The following is a 23,534-nucleotide window of genomic DNA, read 5'->3' as shown; positions in this document are numbered from 1 at the left end:
AAAATCAACGCAAACGCTTTATAATGACGTGTGATAGAATAGGCATTCTCACTAAATATATCACATATGATATATCATATTTAAATACTGGAGAATAATTAAGTGTATAAATAAGAAAGAATATATTACAATGCGATTTCTTTTAGCGGTTACTTTAAGAACTTTTTCCACAGACCGGAAGTAGGCGTCGACTTAAGAGTATTGCTACCAGGACCAAAGTTCAGAGAAGCTGCATTGATTATTACACTTGCAGCACGGGTTAAATTTAGCAGTTTAAATTTGTGCTTTGTCACATTAGCTTTGGTTAAAATAATGGCCCATTACGAAGAAGTAAATGTACACGGGTATGATGAATTCTGTCGGGCTGTGTCTGAGAGAAAAGGGAAGGATATTTTTGCTTACTTTTCAGGGGATAAAGACAAGCAAGGAAAGAGCTGGTGTCCAGATTGTGTCAAAGGTAACCTCAGAAATCTTATACTTGGATATATTACGCAACTTACAGCCACAGCTGCTATTCTCACTGTTTTGTCGTGACTTTTTTGGTCTTAAAGACTTTGATATTTAAATGCTGCTTGACTTAGCTTTGGCTACAGTGTTAGTGATAGTGCACTCTTTTAATGGCATATTATATAGTAAAAGCATAGACATTAATCTGTCGTTATGTATTTAACGCAGTTTAGGTTTACATATAAGAAATTAGGTTTACTTAAGGATTTTACACTCACCTGCCTCTGTTTTGTACACAAGGTGATTTAAATACTGAAATACTGCACGGTTTTTGCTGTTGCCTGACGTGCTGGTCTGAGTGTTTCAGAAACTGCTGAACTTTGGGGATTTTGCTGCACAGCCAACTTTAAGGTTTACAGAGGATTAGGGCTGATTTCTGGGTGAAAATGATTTAGAATGGCCAAACTGCTTCGAGCTGATAGGAAGACAGCAGTAACTCAATGAACCACTTGCTACAGTTATAGAATGGAGAAGAGTATTTCTAAATTCACAACACATCAAAGCTGGAAGGGGATGGGCTACAGCAGCAGATGACCAGACTATGAACAGGAAAGGGAGTCTATAATTCACGCAGGCTCACCAAAATCAGGCAACAGAAGATTGAAAAATGTGTCCTGGTCAGAGTCTCAATTTCCTCTGTGGCATTCAGATCTTAGGGTCAGAATTTGACATAAAAAATGAAAGCAAGGATCCATCCTGTCGTGTATCAAAGGTTCGGGCAGATGGTGGTGTAATGCTGTGGAGGATATTTTCTTGGTACACTTTGGGTCCCGTAGTACCAGCTGAGTATCATTTAATCAGTAAGCACATCCATCCCTTTATGACCACAGTGTACCCACCTTCTGGTTGCTGCCTCCTGCAGGACAATACACCATGTTACAAAGTTTAAATCATCTCGAACTGGTTTCTTGCATTTGACGCTGAGTTCACTGTACTCAAGTCACCTTCCCCAATCGCCAGATGTCAATTCAACAGAGCACCATAAAATGTGATTAAATGAGAAATTTGCATCATGGATGTGCAACCTGCAAGTCTGGAGCAACTTTGTTATGCAGTCAATATGGACCAAAATCTCAGAGGGATGTTTTCAGCACCTTGTTGAATCTATGCCACAAAAATAGTGAAGCTCTGTAGGCAAAAAGAGGGTCCAGCCCTGTGCTAGCAAGATCTACCTAATAAAGTGACCAGTGTATGTGCATTGAAATTACAGAATGTATGTATGTATGTATGTGGTTTAGTAAATCATTTCTACACAAAAGTTTTAATTAACCAGGTGAAATGAAGAGTTTGGATATATTCTGTCTTTTTTGAATGTGACAGTGTTATTTAAATGTTATATAACAATTAAATTTTTTCACAAATGTGATTGTTATGGATGGAAAATTTGTCTAAAATGAACAGGAAAGTAACGACATTGCTTATTGCTGTTGAGATTAGAACTATTGAAAAATAACAAGTCGAGTTCTTTCTTAGCATTTCTTTATCAAAATTGCATAAAGAGCATTTTGTGCTTCATCCTGTGACTTCTACCTTTCCAGCCGAGCCAGTTGTAAGAGGACAGCTGAGTCACCTTCCGGAGGGCTCTGTTTTCATCTACTGCCAAGTTGGAGAAAGAGCCTAGTCAGTATTTTATGCTTCCTTTTTCCAGCATGTTGTGAGAAGCTGTTATTATTTCTAACTCTTTAGTCACACAAATGTCACGCGCTGTCACGACTATAGCACATCATGGTGCAGTTAACAGACTAAGCTTTATTTCATGTTTACTTGTTGAGAATCGCAGGTAACCTGTCAATAAAAGGATTTTACTGTGGCAAAAAAGCTTGATAGTAACTGACTGAATCTCCGTTGTAAAGTTATATAGAATTAAAAGATACATGAAACATGATGTAATTTAATTGAAATTGAAACCGATCATTGTTCTGATCAGAATTTATATTTTCATTTTCTTCAGCTGACCACAGAGCCAGTTAAACATTTCTTCTTTGGTATAAAGTGCTGTGATATTTAACATCTTCCGATGAGCTCTCATTATCACGAGCCCAGTTTACAGGAGAGACTGGCTTTTAAAGTTCCCCACCCAATTTCTAAACTAGAGAAGACTGGTTTCTAGTACTGTGTACCTTCAGAGTGGGCTGAGGCACATTCTGAACCTTTACATGTGTTTTATACTAGGAGACTTTAACTCTTTGCTACTTTTGCTATTTTCTTTGTTTGCTTTAACTAACCATACTACTTCTGCTTATGTTTTATTCCCTAATGTGAATGGAGTGTTATCATTGTGTATTGCATACATAAATCACTTTTGTAGTCTTATTGACCGCTCTAACCAACTCAAACCACTTTTATAAACACTAATGCACATTAATGATATACTGAGTGCTGTTTTGGGGGTTTATTATCTTGCTCAAAGACACTTTCACATGCGGTCTGGAAGAACCAGGAATGGAAACACTTCAGTAGTTAATTAAGTTTAACTTAACCTTTTAATTTTTCTGGAAGCAGTAAGGAAGCACAAAGTTTATCTGCAGTGTGAGAAAGACAGAGTTGTTATTGATAACTGTTTACTGTTTCTGTTTAAACAGTATGCTGTGCAAATATGCAATATCCGTTTTTGCTGTGATAATTTTTTTTTTGCCTCCCAAGAGCCATTTGTTCACATGAATGTAAAAATGTGTTTCAATGCATAGTCCAAAGTCTTGTTATGTTATTAAATGTTGTACTGTTAACTTTTAAAAGCTTCCTAATAATGTCTTTCTCACTCCAGTTGGAAGGATCCAAAGAACGATTTCAAGGAGACACTGAAGTTGACTGGAGTTCCCACACTGCTGCGATATGGCACAGTAAGAATGCATTTACCTTTATTTATTTATGTATTTATTTAGTTAGTTATTTGTTTAATAAGGCAGCTAATATTGGATATTTCTGTAATGTTAAGCGTCGTTTCTGTGTAATCTTTGTTTCAGCCTCAGAAGTTGGTGGAGGAGGAATGTTTCAAAGCAGACCTGGTGAAGATGATGTTCACCGAGGACTGAGGAATACTGCACTGCTTTCATCACTCAACAAAAGTTCAACATTTCAGCACTCCCCCCCCCCCCCCCCCCCCCCCCCAAATATAATTTAAAAGTGAAATATCTCCCACTTTGATTCTGATAGAAACCAGAATTTGTTTAAGTTTGCCCCTAAAACAATACTGACTTGTTTAGGTAATGCCTATGAGATGCACGCTTTACTTGCTACCATCTTAGTACTCGGATTCTGTGATGAACTGGTGGACACTAGTTTGTGGTGAATCTGTCTTAATATTTTTATTTTATTATTATTGTGACTATTGATTTCTTTAACTTTGTTGTTGCTGTGGCTTTAAATGGAGTGACACTTATTCTTTGGGTTCCTCTTTTGATCTGTCACATATGTCTGACCATGTTTTTGTTGTGCTGTTGTGGGTGATGGATATACATGGTAAAGTTCACATACACGATGTGTTTCAGTTGTTTTTCATCTTCTATGCAACTTCGAAATAGCTGAAGCTGTGCCAGAACTTTTCATGAGTCATTCTATGGAAAATTAGTGAGTGTCACACCCTCAGAATCAGTAAATTTTTGTCATACAATAACTTTTGCAAGATAATGAATGTTCATATGTCATACTCCAAAAAACAGTCTGAGATAGAGCTCGTCAAAGTGCAAGGGTGATTTAAAATTTGGATCTTTTTAGTTTTCCTTTATTTATTTTATTTTATTTTTTGTCACTCTGGAACACCCATAACATAATAGTTACATTAGCTACCAACATCAGATCTTTCCAGGCTGAAAAGCATGTTTAATCTATTAAGAAACTGGAACCAAATTCAATTTAAACCCACTCCATTTGTCACGATCTAAAGCCAAAAGCTCTTTTTTGTTTCAGAATGATCAGTTAGTAGTTATTCGTTTAAATATTTCAACACAAACTTGATGTCAGCAACAGAAGAAAACATTGCTACTTTTTTTTTGTTTTCCGTGTTTTCTGATCACTCGCTGTAGCAAACGTAAATGGTAAAATTTGGAATTACTTATTTTAAAGCTGTTGTAATTACGAATCAGCTGACTGCGAGGGGATCAGATAGGAACTTTTCTGTGTGATGTGACTGACCCTTGTTTTCTTTTGTGAGGACTAGGTGGCAGCACATCCACAGGAGTTGAGTTTAGTCTCACTCCCAGTCTAAATAGAAATGAGTAGAATTTTATTTACAGTTGTCTAAAGAAAATTAATCGACTCAAATTTAATGATGTTTGCAAACACAAGACTAATGCGATTCTGGAGGTCAAGCCCGGAAAACCGCTGTTATTATTCTGAAAACAAAATTAACAAAATTAAAAAAGAAACCCATAAACTCGGAAATTAAAACAATTCAGCTGCAAGTGCAGCTTTTATTGCATTTGAAATCCATAAATTGATTAAAGTGGATTCCTTACAAACAGAATGATAAATATTGTGACAAAATTGTGTGCTTTTCTCTTAAAAGAGCGCAACCGCTGTTGCAGTCAGGGCGATTTAAGCGGAGCGCATTCCTGCACAGCGCTCGCACCGGAGGACGAGCAGCGGTGAACACAGAGACCGCAACGCCTCGCCGGGGCTGGGAGCTCACCTAAAACCTCAAATTGGAGGTGGAGGAAGTGCTGGGTGTCGCTTGAACATAGCGGTTACATGTACAGCGGTTTCGGCTGAGGGTAACGTTGTGTGTTCGAGGACTGTACGCTGCGATGTCGGAGTTTCTGGTGAGTCTACTCGGGGAGCGGCTCGTCAACAGCGAGAAAGCCGAGGTGGACGTGCAGTCTCTGGGCGCGAAGCTGTCCCTGGTCGGGCTCTTCTTCGGATGCAGCCTGAACGCCCCGTGCAAGCAGTTCAACGGCAGCCTGTGCGAGTTTTACAGCAGGTTCAAAAAGACGTCTGAACATAAGGACAAATTGGAAATCGTCTTCATCTCGTCTGATCCGGATCAGAAACACTGGCAAGACTTTTTGCAGGAGATGCCATGGCCTGCGTTACCTTTCAAAGACAGACACAAAAAGGTAAGATGGGCAGCGGTGATGAAGAGCAGCAGCCGAAGCAGGGCTTAGTGTCTGAAGGGGGGTTTCTGTGTTGTACATGGGTTGAAAGACCCTGGAAAAATAATTTTTAAAAAAACCCTACACATTTAGGCTATGTCTGCTTCTTCTGTCGGAGCACAGGTGTAGTTTTTAATTTGGGTCATGAATTGGGTTTGTCCTACATCGACTTATTTTAATCAGATTCATTCAAGTGGGACAAATGGGATCATCTTCAGATTCTCTGTAGAAATCTTGTAACTGGGATTCGTTATTGATAACACACAGCTATCACACACTAACGTATGCGTACGTGTGTGTGTTTAAACTATAAAATCAGCTGTTTATTTTAACTGACACATACATTATTGAATTGTCAGTTTTTCCACAAAAATATGTGAGAAATGTTAACTGAAATGTGACTTTTAAAAACCACATTTCAACCATTTTAATTTAAAAAAAGCAAACAAACAAAAATAAACACTTAGAGTAAAAGGATGGACTCTTGCCCTTTGACTTGATTTTTATCAATATATCTTAAAAGTGCCAGTCTAGACATTTTTGAGTTATGAACAGGAAAGATAACAGGCTTCTCTTCTTTTTGGTTCTTCACTTTGCACTGGCTCCTATTTTGACCAGAGAGTCATTGCAGAAGCATAGTTCCACTGAGCATCACAGCAGTGTTGTTATTTTATATTCTATCATATTATCCAGGTGTGGCCTGTACACAGAGAAGGCCTGTTTTTTCATTTTACTATCATTTCATCTTTAGTTTTCCTTAATTTCCTAAGAATGTCAGCAAAGCAGTGCTTTGAAGATTTCTGACTACTTTGATTTCCCTGACTTAGTAATTACTTTTATATTTTTAATGTTTGTGTACATTGAGAGGCTTAGGTGTGTATTTTGTGATGGATGTGTGGATTAAATTGCTTAATTTCTCTCTGTGTAAATGACTTTAAGCCAAAAAAAAAATTAATTAGTTTTTTTTGTTTGTTTTTTTCAAGGAGTTTTATTATTTGGGATAGATATCCTTTTTTTTTTTTTTTTTGTTAATTGCAAAAACTGACAGGAAAAATGATTTATTCAAATATATTCTTCCTTTCCAAAAATAAAAGTCTTATGGATTATATATCATGGTAGAGGTTTGCTATCTACAGCTCCAGAAAAATAAATCCAACTCTTAGAAAAATGGAATTGAGGACAATGTTGCATATGTCGTGTGTGCACTGCAGAATGCCAGAGGGCCATGCCAGTGTCCAGTTCGCAGCACAGGTCTCATCCTTGCTGAATCTAAATGTAATTGCAGATGAGGCATAAACAAAGACACCATGCTCAGCTGCATTTGCATGGCATCAGTCAGGCGTGTCAGTGAATTCTGATGATGCTCACAAAGAAAGATGCTAGACTAGATAACAGATTGTCCAAATAAAGAGGTCTGTGACCATTTCTCTTTTTGTTGTTTTTAAAAAATATATATTATTATTTTAAAGGTGAGGCCTGATGCCTATAAGAGGAAATATTTTTAGGAAAACCATACAGCAAAAACGATGTAATCTAGTTTAGCATCAGTCACGTCAGGCGGTGTGTACGTAAAACCACGGTGGTCTAAAATGTTTAAAATCTGCTTCTTGTCCTAACAGTGCGTATTGGTTTTAGAAAAGACGTGCCTTGCTTAGCCATGTATAACCCTAACCGTTCTTTGTGACCACGAGGCATGACTTGGATTGAATCATTGTCTCGTAAATTCTTTCAAATTGCCAATGATGATTTCCGTTACACTTCATAATGAAGTCCAGACGTGAATAAGGTGCAGTGATGACAGGGGGGTGGGGGTTGTCTTGTTGTCTGGGGCGGAGCACGTCCACAGTGCAGTGTTATTGTGTTGTAACTCCAAGCGGAAAATATGTGTGGCATCAACATAAGCATTGTTCGTGCTCTAATTGGTGGTCTGTTTGCTGCCCAGACCTTGTGAGAATATTGCAATACAGCTGTCTATCTCATTTTTGCAGAGGCCTGCAGTCTTCGTTCGGTTTGGGTTTCATCTCCACACATTCGTCATAATTCACTGTACTAACAGAGTCTTATAAATATGACTTTAGAAATGCGCAGAGCATTGTTATCTGTTATCAGGCACTAGTTAATTTGTGATTCGTGCATGCTGGCATCCAAGTTATATTATAGCATTACAGGGTGGTTTTCCTGCCTTCACTTACACAGCAGTCTCTTTTCCATTTAATCAGATGTTTATCTTCAGAGGATCTGGCAGCATGTTTTTGTTCAGAAATGGCTCATTTCCCTTTCTCTTCTGGGTTTTCTTGGTGTAATCAGTTGAGCTCTGATAGATGGTTAATTAATCTGCAGCTCTATTGATTATAGACTGAATGTCTCCCCCCCCCCAAAAAAATAATAAAATAAAATAAAAAATAAAGATTCCAGCACAAGGATTTCATGGTGTTCTTTGTCATGCACGGAGGCACACCGAATATATTTGGTTGAATAAAATAAGCCTCAACTTGTTCCGAGGGAATTTTAAATGGATTTCATTCACTCTTTTTCTTACTTTTCTTTTCTTTGTTTGCCAAAAAGTGTTTTTTGGACTAATTGAAAAGTAAACAGCAAATAATGAGGAGATTAAATGATAATGAACATAATTGCAGCCATAATTAGCAGCCTATTGTGTGGGGATTTATGTGCTTTGATTAAACAGAAGGTGGTCAGCTGAGGACCCAAATGCAACAATTTTTCTTTGTTTTAGTTATTATTAGTTGTGTCTGATTCAAGTGCGAGAATCACATTTTGCAGGTGTGAAGTTAGCTGGCGGTGAAACGGAGGCAATTTTAAAAACCTCTCATTTGGCTCTGAGTAACACAGGAAGATCGCCTGCTCGTGATGTGCCAGAACATCTGAACGAGAACATCACAGTACTATTTGTACCATAGACAGGCACAGGCAGACCTAATGGGTGAGTGATGTTGACTCAGTGGTGGGTTTTGTTGATGTTGTGGGCCTGTGGAGACTAAGTGGCCCTCTCAGCCCTCCATTCCGGTTTGTTTTTGACGTGATGCAGGCGGAACTCATCTCCTGGCGAAGGATGCAATTTTTCTTCAGCCCTGTCTTTCAGAGCCGTCTAACCCACCTCAGAATCTCCAATTGTACTTTTCCTCCTCCTCCTCCTCCTCCTCTCTCTGCTTCCACTCCTCTGCCTTGTACTGACTTGGCTCCTTCCCTGTCTCTGGAGGCTGTCCCCTTTTCTTTTACTTAGGACTTATCCAGGCCTTCCCGTTGCAGGAAATGTTTGTTATTTAATCAAGAAAGGATAATATTCCTGATTAAATGCAGAAAGTAAAGAAAGTCTTCTGCCAGTCTTTATTTAATCTGTCCTTGGAGAGAAAAAGGTGAAACTGTCATGTTGTTCTGGTGGTTTCGTAATATGAATGTACTGAGAAGTGTAATTAGCCATTATATCTTGGTACCAAATGAATGAATTTAATTTTGCTCTCCCCTCATGTGCGTGTCTGCTTTTTATAAATGTTACGCTCGGGTCAGTTATACACTGCATAATTGTGTATGCTTTGTTTGATAAGCTTTGTTTGAGCTGGTGGTCAGGCTACGGGTTCACAACACAGTTTCTAAACAGCACAGAGGACTCTCCACTTGTGCTCGTTTTGAGAGACCCTCGAGTAGCGAGTTCTTAGTGAATGGATGTCTGCTGTTGTTCAGAGATGGCCAGCTGTCTGACTTGCTGGCACTGCCTTACATGGACTTGTGCACCAGCAGCAGCAGAGAGACAGAGAGTTGCATGTAAATGAATTGAAGCCATGGCCAAAGTGATCTGAGAATCCAACTTTACTAAAGGGGGAGAACAAGCTGAGATGCTGCCAGAGTCGTTCCTGCAGGAGTGAGAGGGGGGAGGATCACATCGCAGGGAGAGAAAGGCCTCTTGTTCGACTCCTCCTGGTCGGCGGTTCTGCTGTGTGGCTGGCCCCCTGAGGCAGGACGCCCGCTCGCTCGGCTCGCAGCCAGGGGCGAAGGGTGCAAGGAGCCTCAGAGTGGGGCTAAGGACACCTTTCATCAGTATGTCAGTGGTCTGCTGAAAACTGAATTGCACCCTGCCCATCATGCATCCTTCACTGTAACCAAAGAAGTGGCTTGAAAGAGTGGTTTGAACTGTTTTATCTGCAGGTGGTAATCCTCTGTTCTTGATCAGCTTTGCCTTTGGTTTCTGTGGCTTTGTGTTGTAGAGGTCTTCTGTTTTGGTCTGGGTTAATACTGGGACATTTTTGAGGCTTCTGTGATGTGGAAAATTCGCAGCGGAGAGACCGTGAGAGTTAAATGTCATATTTAGAGATGTGTTCATCACAAATTTTGGCCCAGTCTTCCTGAACAGCTTGGCATACGATACATGAAACAGCTTATAAACTGACCTAAACTTGTACTATAAGTGAAAGCAAAAGGCCATCACTAAATGTGTCAAGATGTGTCAAACTCAAAGATGACTTGCACAAAAACTAAAAAACAACACAGATGGAGCAAATGTGAGAAGGTTGACAAAAGTGTCTGCACATTGCCTTGCCTAATCCGTACGTCTTAGATTTCTTCATTAGAGGTTTTAGTACGTGGTAGGGCTGGGCTATATCATACCGTTCACGGTAATACCGGTGTAATTTTGGGCAACGATAGGAAAATGAAATATCGCGATAGAATATGGGTAAAACGCGCATGCGCAGTGCCTATGTTTACATACGCACATGGCGGCAACGCAGAATGAGAAGAGCGAAAGTGGATCGTTAAATGAAACGGATGAACCAGAATTGGTTTGTAAAAATGCTGCAACTTCAGTGGTGTGGAACTGGTTTAGCTTTCATGCGTCAGATACACAACCAAGCACTATTTTTGGTAGCGCATGCTAGCGGTCCGTCGTTATTACCGCGTTGTTTGGAAAATACGGCACACTTAAAATCAATCCTTTTGATTTTTCTGAAAATCAACAGTGCCCCTCATAATCCCGTGTGCCTTATGAATTCTGGTTGTGTTTACTGACCTCGAAACAATTTTATGTCGTACATGGGGCTCGAAAATCTGTCAAATGTTTTAGTACGACTTTGCTAAGCTACGAAGCCGCACCGCTTGATGGATTGTCGGAGCATTACGGCTATATTAGGCAGGCACCTCGCGGCGTGATACGTACTGTGCTTCAACATAATATTACTGTATTGTGTGTTTATAACCTCTTTTTAAGTTTTGTGGATATTATACATGGTTATGCTGAGGATGTGTCGGCCAGTTTCCACTGGAAATGCCTTTTGGTTAAACTGTCAGCAAGGAATTTGCACTGTTACATTTTTATATAACTTTAATGCACATAAAAAAACAGCTGCTTGTTTAAGAGAAAATACATTGATGGGGTTTTTTGCACTAATAAAGTTGTGGAGTTGTAAAGCATTTTGTCTAGTGTCAATTATATCGTCAGTTATCATTATCGCAAATTATCAAATGTATATCGTGATAAATATTTTTTGGTCATATCGCCCTGTACATGGTATGAAGTTGGCTATGCAATTAAAGTGAATGAGCTGATTCTTACTTTAAAACATTTCACCTGTGTAGGTTGCACGACCAAATCTTAAAATCAGTTAAACTGAAGTTTTGTTACACTCCCCGAGAGAGTTTAATTGATACTTTTTGTGGAATATAAAGCCAGAGAGAGTTTTTAAGAGCAGAAACCTCTAATCTTCACACTGGTTCTTGGCATTTTTTTTTTTTCTTATACATTCAGATTTCTGACGTCTAAAAATATAGTACTACCTAGCTTCATGCACAGTGTTTACTTCTCCAGCATGGTTCATGGCTCAGGGGTCTGACACTGACATTATGCTGGAAGATAACGGTAATTTTATCTAAATTGCATGAAAGAGCACAATTACCTCATTCATCAGGCATTAATTTAATCACAATGTGCAGTTTGAACTTCAGCTGTACTTGCTTTCAGTCTTTTTATTTCTGTTTCTGTCAGCACAACAGCTTTAAGCTTTTTATTTTATTGATTTATTTATTTTACATTTTAGTAAATAACTTATGGCATGTTTCTGTAATATAATTCACATGCAGTTCTCACCAGTTGGTTTGGCCCCGTTTCTGACCACAAACTGACCTTGGAGAAACTGTTACCTTGACTCCGGCTGTAAGGGTGCATGTCTGGCTGCAGAGCTGTACTTTAATGAGACTCCATTGTCCTGCAGCTGTGAGGCCTTGCTCCTGTGCGCCATGTTTGACAAAAGCTTATGTAAAGAATGTGCGCAGACACCTGCTCCACTGAAGCCGTTCAGGGCCACGGGGCATGGAAATTGTGTGTTTGGACCCGAGATACTCAGCAGTGCCAACTGTTACTTCTCACAGCACCGAGCTTGTATTACTGTCTCCTTTCACTGCCCATTGTGGCCTCTTTACTTGGAGAGCTGTAATATTATGAGAGACGACAATGGAGATTTCATCAGAGGTGAAGTTGAGTGGCTTAAGTTACCCAAGTGAGAGTTTGGCGAAAAGTCGCATTATGTGTCTCGTAAAACTCTTTCCCCCTTGCAACTCTATCTGTTTTTACTTCCGTTATCTACCCGTTCAGTGACAACACACAATGGCTGTAAGGCTGCGACCTCTGACTGTGGTCCATGAACCACTGAAACGATACTCTGAGACTGACTTTTCCTCTTTGTCCCGCGTTCTCCGGCTGGATCGCTAGTGGACGGTGTGTGGTTTTCAGCCAGGACTTTCCAAAGTGGAGTGACGTTAAAGATAATAGACGTGGCTAATGTGTTCACCACAGTGTCTGCTGTAGCTCTCTATGAGAACAACAGATGATTCATTTAGCCCTGTACGTTATCCCAAAACCACCCTATTTGTGACATATACTAGTAAAATAATCCAAACCAATGCAGCAGAAAGTTCAGCATGCATCGCTCAAAATTAATTTTGGGTTCCACTGATGACAGCAAAGCGGCTTAGACCGAACTCTTTTCCATGGGAATAAGCAGATGGTTGTTACTTCAACGGGTGAAGCCACCATCATCTGTTATGGTTTATTGCTGCTGTATCAGAGTTTGTTCTCCTTTTCTCTGAGCTGAGAGCGCTTCATGGATGGGTTGGCTTGCCCGGACCCTCCCCCCAGTCAATCCTCCGGTCTGTAATTGCCCCGCACCGCAGCTCAGCAGCCCTTTCCAACATAATAACAGCATAGCCGCCCCAGGGGCATCCTGCCATCCAGAGCTGTCCTTTGTCTTGCTGTTATCTCTCCTAGATTGAATGTTGGCTCTTTGTGATTTCTCAGTTTTCCCCTCTACATTTCCAGTGATCATATTTCCTGAGCTAAATGAAAAAGATGCATTTATGGATACGAAATTTGGGCTGTGTAGGATTGCTACAAATTTTCATCGTCACCGCTAACAAACCATAAAATCTATCTCATGTAGGATATCTGTTGCATCGGTCAGACGGGATGCTGATTTGATGTAAATTTATTCATAGTTTTAAGATTTCTGGCATGACAAGTTTCCCTCTGGACGATAGCCTTTTCACTTCCATGTGACCGCCACCCTGCTTCCCCGGTTGTGTGCACTGTTGTGTGTACACGCAAGCTGTAAACCCCCTGCTGTCTGTGGTATTTTCATTCAAGTGTAAGTGTTCCTGCAGCTCCTGCTGCTGTCTGTAAAGAAGCTCGTCGTACAAAGAGACCCAGTGTCTCAGCATGTAGCATGGCACGGTGGCATCAGCTCTGCTTTCTCGCCCGGTTTAGCTGTTGCATGCGGCAAGTACGGTACTTTTTTTTTTTTTTTTTTTTTTTTAAATCTCACATACGAAGCATTCCCTCTGACAAAGTTAAGAAAGGGTATGTTGAATTCTGACAGCGGCAGGCTGTTGCTTAACTAGAAATTTTAATCAATTCCATTTATGTACTTGCAATTACAGCTGGTCTATGAAATAGTTGTAGAAAAGCTCAAACAGTAGAAACAACATCCAAGAGCAGCAAGCATCAGTTAGGATTGCAATTTGATGTCTAACCAGCTGAAATAAGTTATTGATTCAAATTGTTAAAATGATTACCTAAAAGTTCAGAAAAACAGTTGCTGAATAAAATATTGTAAAGTGAGGACAGGACCAGAAATGATGACCAGAAATGATGACCACTTCTTCCTCTGTATTCTTATGGACTTTGTGGGATTCCTAATGCTGCATGACAGAAGACAGAGTAGCATCCAGCTCTTTGAGAAGTTTGAAAGATGAATTTCCTGTAAGACAAGGCCAATGCAGTGCATCTCATTTTATTGCCTGTCATTGCAGTAACAGAGTAGAATTGTAATATTGTGGATTGATTTGTGAGGCAGACCCTTTTAAAGTTAAAGCTCTTTTGGCTTTTGAATTATTCTTTTAACTTAAGACTGCATTCTCTTCATTTTAGATTTTCTTTTTTCATATAAGAACATTTAAACATTTTGGAGATCTGTTCATTTGCTTTCTGACTCAAGTATAGATGAGAAGATCAATACTGCTCTAATATTTGCATGGCCAACATGGAGCTGTTATTATACTGGAGCACAAAGATTAGAAAACGAGTGGGAAAAATCTGACTATGGTGGATCTCAGAGTCTTCTCATCTTATTCTCATTAAAAAGGCAAATACACCGGTCACCCACACCATTAAAATCACTCAAATAGACTGCTGGGTTCAAGTTGATCTGGATTTTGACAAGAGCCATCCACTCCTCGCCTGTACCTGTACATTGTTGCAAACCAAGCGTACCCCCTTTGGCAGTGGTCCTCAACAACAGTGGCCTCCCCAGAATTCAAGGAATGGCATGAGCAGGACAACAGAGACCGAAGCATTGACTTGATATCCAAAGTCCCCGGATCCCACTTTGATAAAGTGTGGAACAATTCGTGAACATGCAGCTTAGGAGGACTTGGGAGCCTGTGGTGTCAGGCACCAAAGTCCACACCTAACACATCCTTTTTTTAACTTTAACTAGCAAAACAAGGGCGACCTGCACACGATTATATAAATGATTAAACCGTTGTGGCTGTATTTCCCAAAATGCAGAGCTGTTCCTTTTAGGGAAACTTTGACAGGCAATAACTTGACAGTATATTCAATGTGCCACATCTCATCAGTTATCAGTGGTATCCTTTCAGCATGGGCACTTTCCAACTCTCAGTTACTCAGCAACAAGATGTTCTCTGAGCACCAGGGGAAACTGAACAATATTAAAATCCAGAAATAGCTTTGTCACAGTCTTTTTGACAGTTTGCAGAAACTTCCATTACCTAACCCTTTGCCCAGGCCCAGAAACCCCGTCTTCTTTTTCTGCTTCTTCAATTTAAACGTCTCGTTTGCACGACTCTTTTAACCCCCTGCTGTTTTAAGGGTTTTATCCGCATGTAATGTTTTGACCTTGCTGATCTCGCATAATTCAGATTAGCTGGTTCTAACTGATGGCTGATCCTTACTTTTCTCCTACACAGATGCCACATTTACAGTGAGTTGTTAATCTCCTGTAGGATAATGAGGCAGCTGAGGATGTATCATATGTCTAATAAGATCCGATGCCAATGCAGACATGCTTCCCAAGAGTCTTTTCCATAATATTGAATCAGCTTTTTCAGTCTTTGCGGTTTAGCTCAGAAGCAAGTTGAGTTTTATAAATTGCAGAAAGGATGAAGAAATATAGGTGAGCATCTTCAAATGTACTTTTTGTCAGACCTCAGCATCCCAATAAGACTCAGTAGTTGTGTGTGACTAATTTAAATGCCATTCTTGCTAAGTTGGCATGTTGTTGTTTTTTAGAAAAAGTGAATAAAATTGAGGAGAGTCTAGCTGAAGCAGATCTCCATGGCCTGTAGTTAGCTCATTATTTTGGTAATAACCAGAGTCACTTGGAATCATTTGCAGATGCACCCACCAGCTCCGGCAGGAGATTGCACACAAATAAGCATACTTGTACTTGGAACATTTAATGTGTTTCTGTTTCAATTATCACGCTAAATATCCAAAATCATCTGCAGCCAGGTTCACTGAGTTTACCTCGCCTGTGTTATTTGACACCATTGCAACAACACGCTCCCCACATAATTGCACATTATATCTTCTTTGGACAAATGGATATGTTGATATTCCCACTTGGTGTGTGTTTGTGTGTGTGTTTCTGTGCACATGTCACATGATTCTGTAGAATACATTTGTGAGCTATTACTCAAGGTCACCAGTGGGCAAGCTAATCTGGAGAGCAAATAATGGTGCTGCAGTGCTCCCCATAAATTGATTCATGCTGTTGCATTATCAGTTGCATTACACTAACAATAAGAAACTGTTTATTTTGGAGCTGGTTTATTCCTACTGAAAGTCCGTCACTAAGGTAACAGTATGGCACAGATTGTCTTGCCTGCTTTTTGTCAGTTAGTGTGTTTTTTGTTTTGTTTTTTTTTTGGGGGGGGGGGGTGTTTTTTTTGGGGGGGGGGTTTTGTACTTGATTACATGATTATCCATCCATCCATTCTCTTCCACTTATTCTCATCAGGGTCGCAGGAGGGTAGAGCTTATCCCAGCTACCATAGGGTGAGAGGCACAGTACACCCTAGACAGGTCACCAGTCTATCACAGAGAAAAAGACAACTATTCACACAGACATTCACACCTATGGGCAATTTAGATTCACCACTTAAACTAACCCCACTAATTCCATGTCTTTGGACTGTGGGAGGAAGGCTGAGTACCCGGAGATAACCCACGCAAACATAGGGAGAACATGCAAACAGAAAGGACCCGGGCAGATGGTGAAGGACTCGGGACCTTCCTGCTGTGAGGCAACAGTACTAACCACCACGCCAAATTATTTCTACTGAAATTTTTTTGGGGCATTATACAGTAAATGCATGTTGTCTGTAAAGTTGCTGTGATCAGTACTTTTATATGTAATAAAAGCAGCAACCACAAGCACTAAAAAATAGGCTGTTTGAAATTTCAAAAAATGTTGGTACAAAAGCTAGGCAGTCTAATTAATGCCCATGCTTTTTGACAACTGGAGGGTAGGTGAATTTTTATACAGCCTTAATACAATTGTATTGCATTTAATACAAAGGCTCATATATTTGCAAGTTATAATTAAAGGTGTGCTTACTTTGTGTGCCAGGTGCGTGCCCTTTTAACTTTCAGCTTTGAGCATTTGTTATACAAAGGTCAGGTCAAGATACCAGGAATTTAGCATTTAGCAGAATTTAACAACACCGAAAGAATTACACGAGGCTTGATACACAGTTTAATACCAAGGTAAAAAGTGTCATCAACTGTTTTAAAGCTCTGACTTTGTTGTAGCAGGCCATTGACATGAAATGTTAACATTATATTTTGTTGTTGTTTACAGGACACAGTCTGAAATGTTATGACAGTTGCTAAGAAACTTACTAATATTAGATACTACACTACATTATTACTATACAGCATTGCCGAAATTTTAGTTTGTTGCTTTACAGAGTTAATCCCCATTAACCTTCATGTTTAGGTGCATGGTGTTCTGTAACCGCAAAGCCTTCTAAATTGTATGCTGTAACCTGAGCAGCCTCATTTCACTTACAGAAGATTTACACCGACAATACCTATAGTACTTAAATAAAAATCTTTTTTTTCCTCCAAATTTTGAAACGGGTATCATCCCTAACAAACATAGTGTAAATTGGTGTTTTAGTTTTTCTATTAAGTATGTTTAATGTAAAATAAGTACCCATCTGTTTTACATAATGCCAAGTGACGAAGGAAGCTTGCTAACCAGGCTAGCTAGCGCAGACAGCGCTGATAATGCCCCTGCTCTGCATGGTTATCTCTGGCTTCAAAAAGCAGCAGCGATAGCAGGTAAAATATCACTGTTTTGACTCGCTCTCATCTTTCTCTTTAGAGACGTTTCTGTCTTTTAACAGGAAGTTTGCGTGTATGCGGAAACCTTTCTGTATGGAGCTAGCAGGGGGATGGCTGGGGAAAATATTGATTCATTTAGGAGGTGCAGACTTACATATTTCCCTCACAGTTGGTAGAGAGCAAAGAATTAACTTAACCCTTTTCCTTTTGGAGCATTTGTCAGGTGGACACAATCTTGGAGAACTTGTGTTTTCAGACTGCAAAGATTATTTTTTTTCCTTTTTAATTCAAAGCTTGCTTTCTATGTTTTAGTGTCAGCCCGCGTTTTTATTGTAATGCTGTAGACCTGTATTGAATTGTATGGTGCTGTTTTGTTTGTTCACATCAGCTGCAAATAAAGCAAACACGCAGAGAACTCGACCTTGCTGCTGACAAACACACGATTTCTGTATAATGCACAACAGCAACAGGCCAGAAGAAACACTGATGGCAGCCCATATGGAGGTGTTGGCTGTAACTGGGGAGAAAATGAGAAGAAGGATTCATGAAGGGAGAGCAACGCTGTCAGGTAGTAAATGTCACGAGAGGTGCTTACTATCCAAGAACGAGGGTTTCTCATTTAGTAGTCTAGGATGCATGCTAGAAGTAGGCTTGTAGAGACCAAGAGAGGCTCGCTTGTGTATTTCTTCACTCATCACATCCTATTTTGGAATCCGTTACATCTTTGTTCTGTAAAAACAAAAACACCACATGCATTCCTGCTCATGTAGTTGCTCTGAGGAATGTGTTCCTCAGAAAAGGCTCTCACAAATCATCAGACACTTTTAGTGGTTGAAAGTAGACCCCCTGCTGAGGCTGTGCTGTGGCTTAGCTCTGTTTCTGTGTTGGAGGCTAATCGCTGTTTTTATTAGTCTTTTTTTTACCCAATCTGTTCGCATGAAGCCTCAATCCCACGGCCACGTTGAATGAAAGCGTTTATCAGCTTAAGCCTGTTGTAAGGAGCACGAGAGGTCTCATCTTTTCACTGAGGAACGAGAGCAACCCTCGGACACAAGTGTCCGGGCAATTAAGAGACGCGGGGGCCTCAAAGAGAGATTACTGGCACACAGAGTTGTGGCCGGCTTCTTTCTTGTCCTGTGCATTGTTCGCTCAGTGCTGAGACATGTTATGATTGGTGCTATGTTCTCAAAGGGCCTTGGAGGGAGGGAGATGACTGAATGCAGTCATGGGGCTCTTATCTGGGGAAGATTCAATGGATGCAGCATCAAATTATGGCTTTTTAAATAGTCACTGGCTAAACTGTTTCCCTAATGTGACGTGATGGCTGCAAATTCAGAGGCGGTGAGGGGTTTGGGGTTTTTGGTTTTTTTTTTTTGTTTTTTCATGGTCTGGACGTTGAGCTGTGAACATGTTCAAACGTCCATTGTGGCCTGTTTTGACTTTGTTTATCATGTAAACACAATACTTTGCTTTGTGAAGAAGCTTGCTCGCTATCTAATCGCCCTTTATGGTGTTATGGGTGGATGCTTGGCCTGGTCTTGGCACATCAAGGTTTTGATTATGAGCTAGTACAGATGTTGTTCCAACATTAGCTGTTAAGTGCTATTCAGCACTAAAGTATCTATGTGAGAGGGACCATGAGAGGCAGGTGAAAGCTCTGGGGAGGGGGGGAGTAGAAGGTCAAAGGACAGTGGGGCTTCTTTTTGTTGTTGTTGTTGTTGTTAAGCTCTTACAACAGAAATCCCCATCCTAATATAGCCCATCATAGTGTTTGTGGCAGGGGTATTGGACCTTCACAATAGGGCTGCACGATTTTGCATAAAATGAGAATCACGATTTTTTTTGGCTTAGAATTGAGATCACGATTCTCTTTTCCAGTATAAATATTTATTGCACTTATTAACTGCACATCAACTTTGTAACAGTTGAGACTGAACATAAAAACAATAAATAAACATAAAAACAACAAATGTCTCACGTTTTGTTGTTGCCGCAAAATGTTGTACTGCTTGAAATTCCGTCTCCACCGTTGCTCGACACTGCGTGTATAGAGCAGGTAGTGCAACAATAGAAAAATAGTTGCAGGACGGCACTGTGTAGCGTTTGTCTAGGGTGTTGATCATTTTCCTAAATCCCTTGTTTTGCACAGTGTTGATGGGAGCCATATCTTTGGTCAGGTGATACGTGATAGTCGTAATTTCTTTGTGCCTGCGGGAGTTCGACGGTTATGGGGAGGCGCTGTATAAGGTTCCCGTTATTGATGTTTGGGTGGTTGACCTTCTTCTGTCACTTTCTCGTCATCCCTGACGTGCTCTCCGTTGTTTTTTTCCCTGCTAATTTTAGCAGCCAGCTTCTGTATCACGCGGTATAAGGCTCCGCCCTTGTCATTTGTTGAGCAGGAAGAGTGAGCGCTTGTTTTCATGCAGATTACGTCCCGGATCAAAATGCGGTACAATTGTCGTCGTCTTTTTTTTTTTTTCTTTTTTTTTTTTTTAATCGTCATTTGGAAATGAGATCGCACATACGTATGAATCAAGATCGCGATTTTCTAACGATTAATCGTGCAGCCCTACTTCACAATGTCACTGATTTATCATCCAAACCTTGGCGTCGGCTGAAAATCTCCTGGTTGACTGCCATTGGTTTATTGCCAATCCAACTCCTTTCACTGATAGGAGTGTTAATGGGTGGCTTCTTATCAGCTGTGTGGTCCTTTGTATCTAGATCAACTTCTATAAATTTGTTTGACTGAGTTAATGCTCCTATGAAAAATTATTTTTCTTTCTCTTGAACATAAGGGGGGATATACATCATAGAGAGAAGGGGAAAAAGCTGAGACTTTGGCTACGTTCACACTGCAGGTCTTAATGCTCAATTCCGATTTTTTTGATCAAATACGATTTTTTTTTTTTTGTCTGCTCGTTCACACTACAAATAAAATGCGACAGCAAACGTCCTCCAGTGTGAACGCTCAAAGCGGCCCGCACGCGCAAAAGAAGATGTAACACTGTCTAAACTGGTCTCTGTTTAGACCCAGAGCAAACAGTATTGTTTGACTGATGCCCCCTAATATAAAGACTTCAGATTTTATGTTTCCCAGTTTTTGCTTTAAGTTATTTTGTTATTTACATTAGAGATGGCACGATACCACTTTTTTATGTCTGATACCGATACCGATATCATAAATTTGGATATCTGCCGATACCGATATGAATCCGATATAGTGTGTTTTAATCAACAAAACTGTTTTTTAAATATCTTGCTGCATTTTGTATAAGCTCATACTCAAGTTTAAAACAACAACTACACTAAAGCTATTCTGTTATACCTGTATGCAAAAAAAAAATATTTCATAGTTCAGCAATACTGATCAATCTAATAAACTTAAACCTACACCATCCTCCCTATTCTGGTATTTTAAAGAGTACTTAGCATAAATATTAAGCAACCTAACTAATAGGGTTCCAACTCCCAGCAACAAAAATAAATAAATAAAAAATAGGGAACCACCCCTCACGCTCCACCTCATGATGCTTAATCGACGTAATCAACCTTAATTTGATGCAGTGTGGAAAAAAATACACAGAAATCAATTATTTTTCAAGAAATATTAAATAGATTCAACATCTTTCTTCAACAAAATTGCAGACTGCACAGATGGTACCTCCCCAAAGGAAAAAGTACTATAGCTTACTAGGGTATATTAGACTTAACAGTTACTATATACAATAATGGACTTCTATACATTTTACATCAGATTAAAACTTTGGGTGTAAGATTCAGATAAATATTAAATAATTAAAAGCTCGACATTTTAAATGAGAATAAGAAAGAAAAGTATGTCTTTGTGCCCCCTTTTCCCAGTTAATGCCCTATCGGCCCCCCTGGCTAAACTTTGCTAGATCCGCCCCTGCACAGTTACCAGCCGTCAGCTACGTAGAAAAAGATCCTGGTGTAGAAAGTAATAATAAATAAATTCTAACAACAGCTGATCAAGCTTAAACGTGCTGCTGTTGTTCAGCCGCTGGTTTCCTCTTTCTGGTGCAAAGTGGGCCAAAAGCAAACAAGAGACACGGACTCGCGACAGAAAAGCCGATCAGCTGATCATTAAGCAGTTTCATGATTGAAGTAGCAGCCGGAGAGCGAGAGGCAGTCGCTCGTTAAGCTTAATGCAGGAATGCTTTACAAACATTCAGAGATGGACTTACACACTTGCTTTACTTCTCTCGGGGATAACTTTGTCGGAGATGAAATGCGGGGTTTCTAGCGAAGCTCCAAATGCTATCCAGACCGACAGGTCCCGCATGCCACAGCCGCTCTATCACGTGATGCATACTGCTCCGACGTGCTAACGTTCTGAGGTGAGTTACAGCGTGTTGCAAGTTTTGTGAGGTGCTTTCGTGATATTTAATGGATCGATTACATTTTTTATTTTTCTCTGATATCCGATCCAGTAATTTAGGTCAGTATCGGACCAATACCGATACGTAATATCGGATCGGTCCATCTCTAATTTACATAATAATGTAACTAACCTAACAATTATCCTTATTGCTGTTTTAGAGAGGAGCGGTGCTTCAAAGGATAGTTGCAGATTTCTGTCAGAATCTGCAGATTATACAGTACAAATAAAATATTCACGTTGTCTTCCCAACAGTTTCACTAACATCTACACTGGATGGCCAGGAAGCGTTCACGATGTCTTCGTGGGCGCTTCTCCGGCGCTGATAATTAGCGTCTGTCTTGTGTCAGTGACGTAAAAGACGGATTTAATGCGACATGACCCTTCAAACAGCAGTCGCTTTCTAAAACAATGGATATGTATCGGATTCAGTACCACATACGAAAGTGACCCAGATCGGATTTGAAAATATCGGATTTGTGCCGTTCACACTGTCATACCATGATCAGATATGGGTCGCATAGGGTCAAAAAAAAAAAAAATCGGATTTGATGCGCTTTCGCCTGCAGTGTGAACGTAGCCTTTTCCTACTGATGTGTCCCTATAGACTATGTCAGAACTCATCTCTACAAGGTGAAAGCTTTAGTAAAAGTAAGCTGTAAAAATCACCACTTTTTGTATTCAAAGTGTTGCTGTAACATTGCTGTGAAGAACTGTGTATTGCTGAGGTGCACTGATCAGCATGTGTTATCATTTAGGGCTTAGTCACACAAACCAGTTAGCAACCATCTGACAACTGCTGGACTCGAGGGAAAAATCTGTATCCCCCAACCTGTTGGCGACTGGTTCCTGGCTGTCGTCAGTGAAATCAGTCACACAGAGGGTGCTGAACCTCTTTGGTTTGCTTTAGTTGCAAGCAGATTAAGGGAATACACACTTTCCCTAGTAACTGGAGGCTACCAGAGGGTCACAGGCTATTCTCAAGAGTAGCATGAATGGGGCTTTGGCAGTTGATTTCACAGCCTGTTTGCTCTCATTCTGTACCTGTTAAAATTTTAATGTAGTATGGTACTTCAAATGGGGTTAAAAGTTATAGTAGTAGTTACAAAAAGGATGTACAGTATTGAACTTTTATAGATTAGCAGCAAAAATCTAACCTGTTTCATATAGCTCCTGTGTTATAGTCAGGGATTTGATATTATATAGACCTGTTTAGCTTATTTCTATTTCTGGCTTTAACACAAATCATCACAAAACTGTTGTAAATCTTGTTGAAGGTTCTTGATTTCACTCTTCACAGTTTGGCTCAAATTCAGCATTTCATGTCTGAATTTCTTCCAACAATCTGATGTGAAATGAAAAATACTGTCGTGATTTTATTTTTTCAAACTTCACTTTAATTTACACCCACACACATCCCTCCACGTGATTTTAAACAGTAAAGGCTTGAAATCGAATTCCAGTGCTCTTACTTTGGTGTGGCATCAGGAGTGACAGTGCCTCTGTAATTTCATTACTTCACATCTTTGGGTGTTAGTTGAAATGGCCAATAGTCAAGATGTAAAGCAAATACTGGCACACAAGACCAACATTGTTGTTAAAATTGGGAACTATTCCCCTGAAGACATTAAAAAGTAATGCGCTGTAATCTCCCTCAAGCAGCTAC

At 39.9% G+C, this 23,534-nt stretch overlaps 2 protein-coding genes across 5 annotated transcripts in view; both read left to right on the top strand.

The window, feature by feature from the left end:
• The first annotated feature begins 182 nt into the window (after nucleotides 1-182).
• On the top strand, nucleotides 183-3,985 carry txndc17 (thioredoxin domain containing 17). The gene is made up of 4 exons (XM_026192673.1): nucleotides 183-457; nucleotides 2,046-2,127; nucleotides 3,272-3,347; nucleotides 3,471-3,985. Exons 1-4 carry the CDS (start codon nucleotides 313-315, stop codon nucleotides 3,537-3,539), a joined length of 372 nt encoding a protein of 123 aa, XP_026048458.1. The 5' UTR covers nucleotides 183-312; the 3' UTR covers nucleotides 3,540-3,985.
• A 931-nt stretch (nucleotides 3,986-4,916) lies between these two features.
• The window catches only part of nxn (nucleoredoxin), a 71,244-nt gene continuing 52,626 nt past the window's right edge, over nucleotides 4,917-23,534 (top strand). Inside the window, exons 1-2 of one of the 4 annotated variants that reach the window (XM_026192668.1) lie at nucleotides 16,907-17,463; nucleotides 17,931-18,034. In XM_026192668.1, the coding sequence (XP_026048453.1) occupies nucleotides 18,011-18,034 (24 nt within the window). In that variant the 5' untranslated portion in view covers nucleotides 16,907-17,463; nucleotides 17,931-18,010. Of the gene's footprint in view, nucleotides 5,559-16,492; nucleotides 16,885-16,906; nucleotides 17,464-17,930; nucleotides 18,035-23,534 lie in introns of those variants that run through there. The other 3 variants (XM_026192667.1, XM_026192671.1, XM_026192669.1) reach the window with 3 other exon arrangements.

Source organism: Astatotilapia calliptera, chromosome 14, assembly GCF_900246225.1.
Source record: "Astatotilapia calliptera chromosome 14, fAstCal1.2, whole genome shotgun sequence".
NCBI classification, from domain to species: domain Eukaryota; kingdom Metazoa; phylum Chordata; class Actinopteri; order Cichliformes; family Cichlidae; genus Astatotilapia; species Astatotilapia calliptera.
The sequence above is the reverse complement of the archived record's forward strand: the minus strand, read 5'-3'. Positions and strand labels throughout refer to the sequence as shown.

What these genes read in the sequence shown, in the direction of transcription:
- txndc17 (XM_026192673.1), top strand. Translation starts at nt 313, where the DNA reads ATGGCCCATTACGAAGAAGTAAATGTACACGGGTATGATGAATTCTGT. An exon ending in CAAGTTGGAGAAAGAGCCTA is followed by an intron (nt 2,128 to 3,271) that starts GTCAGTATTTTA and finishes TTCTCACTCCAG; the next exon opens with TTGGAAGGATCCAAAGAACG. An exon ending in CACTGCTGCGATATGGCACA is followed by an intron (nt 3,348 to 3,470) that starts GTAAGAATGCAT and finishes TCTTTGTTTCAG; the next exon opens with CCTCAGAAGTTGGTGGAGGA.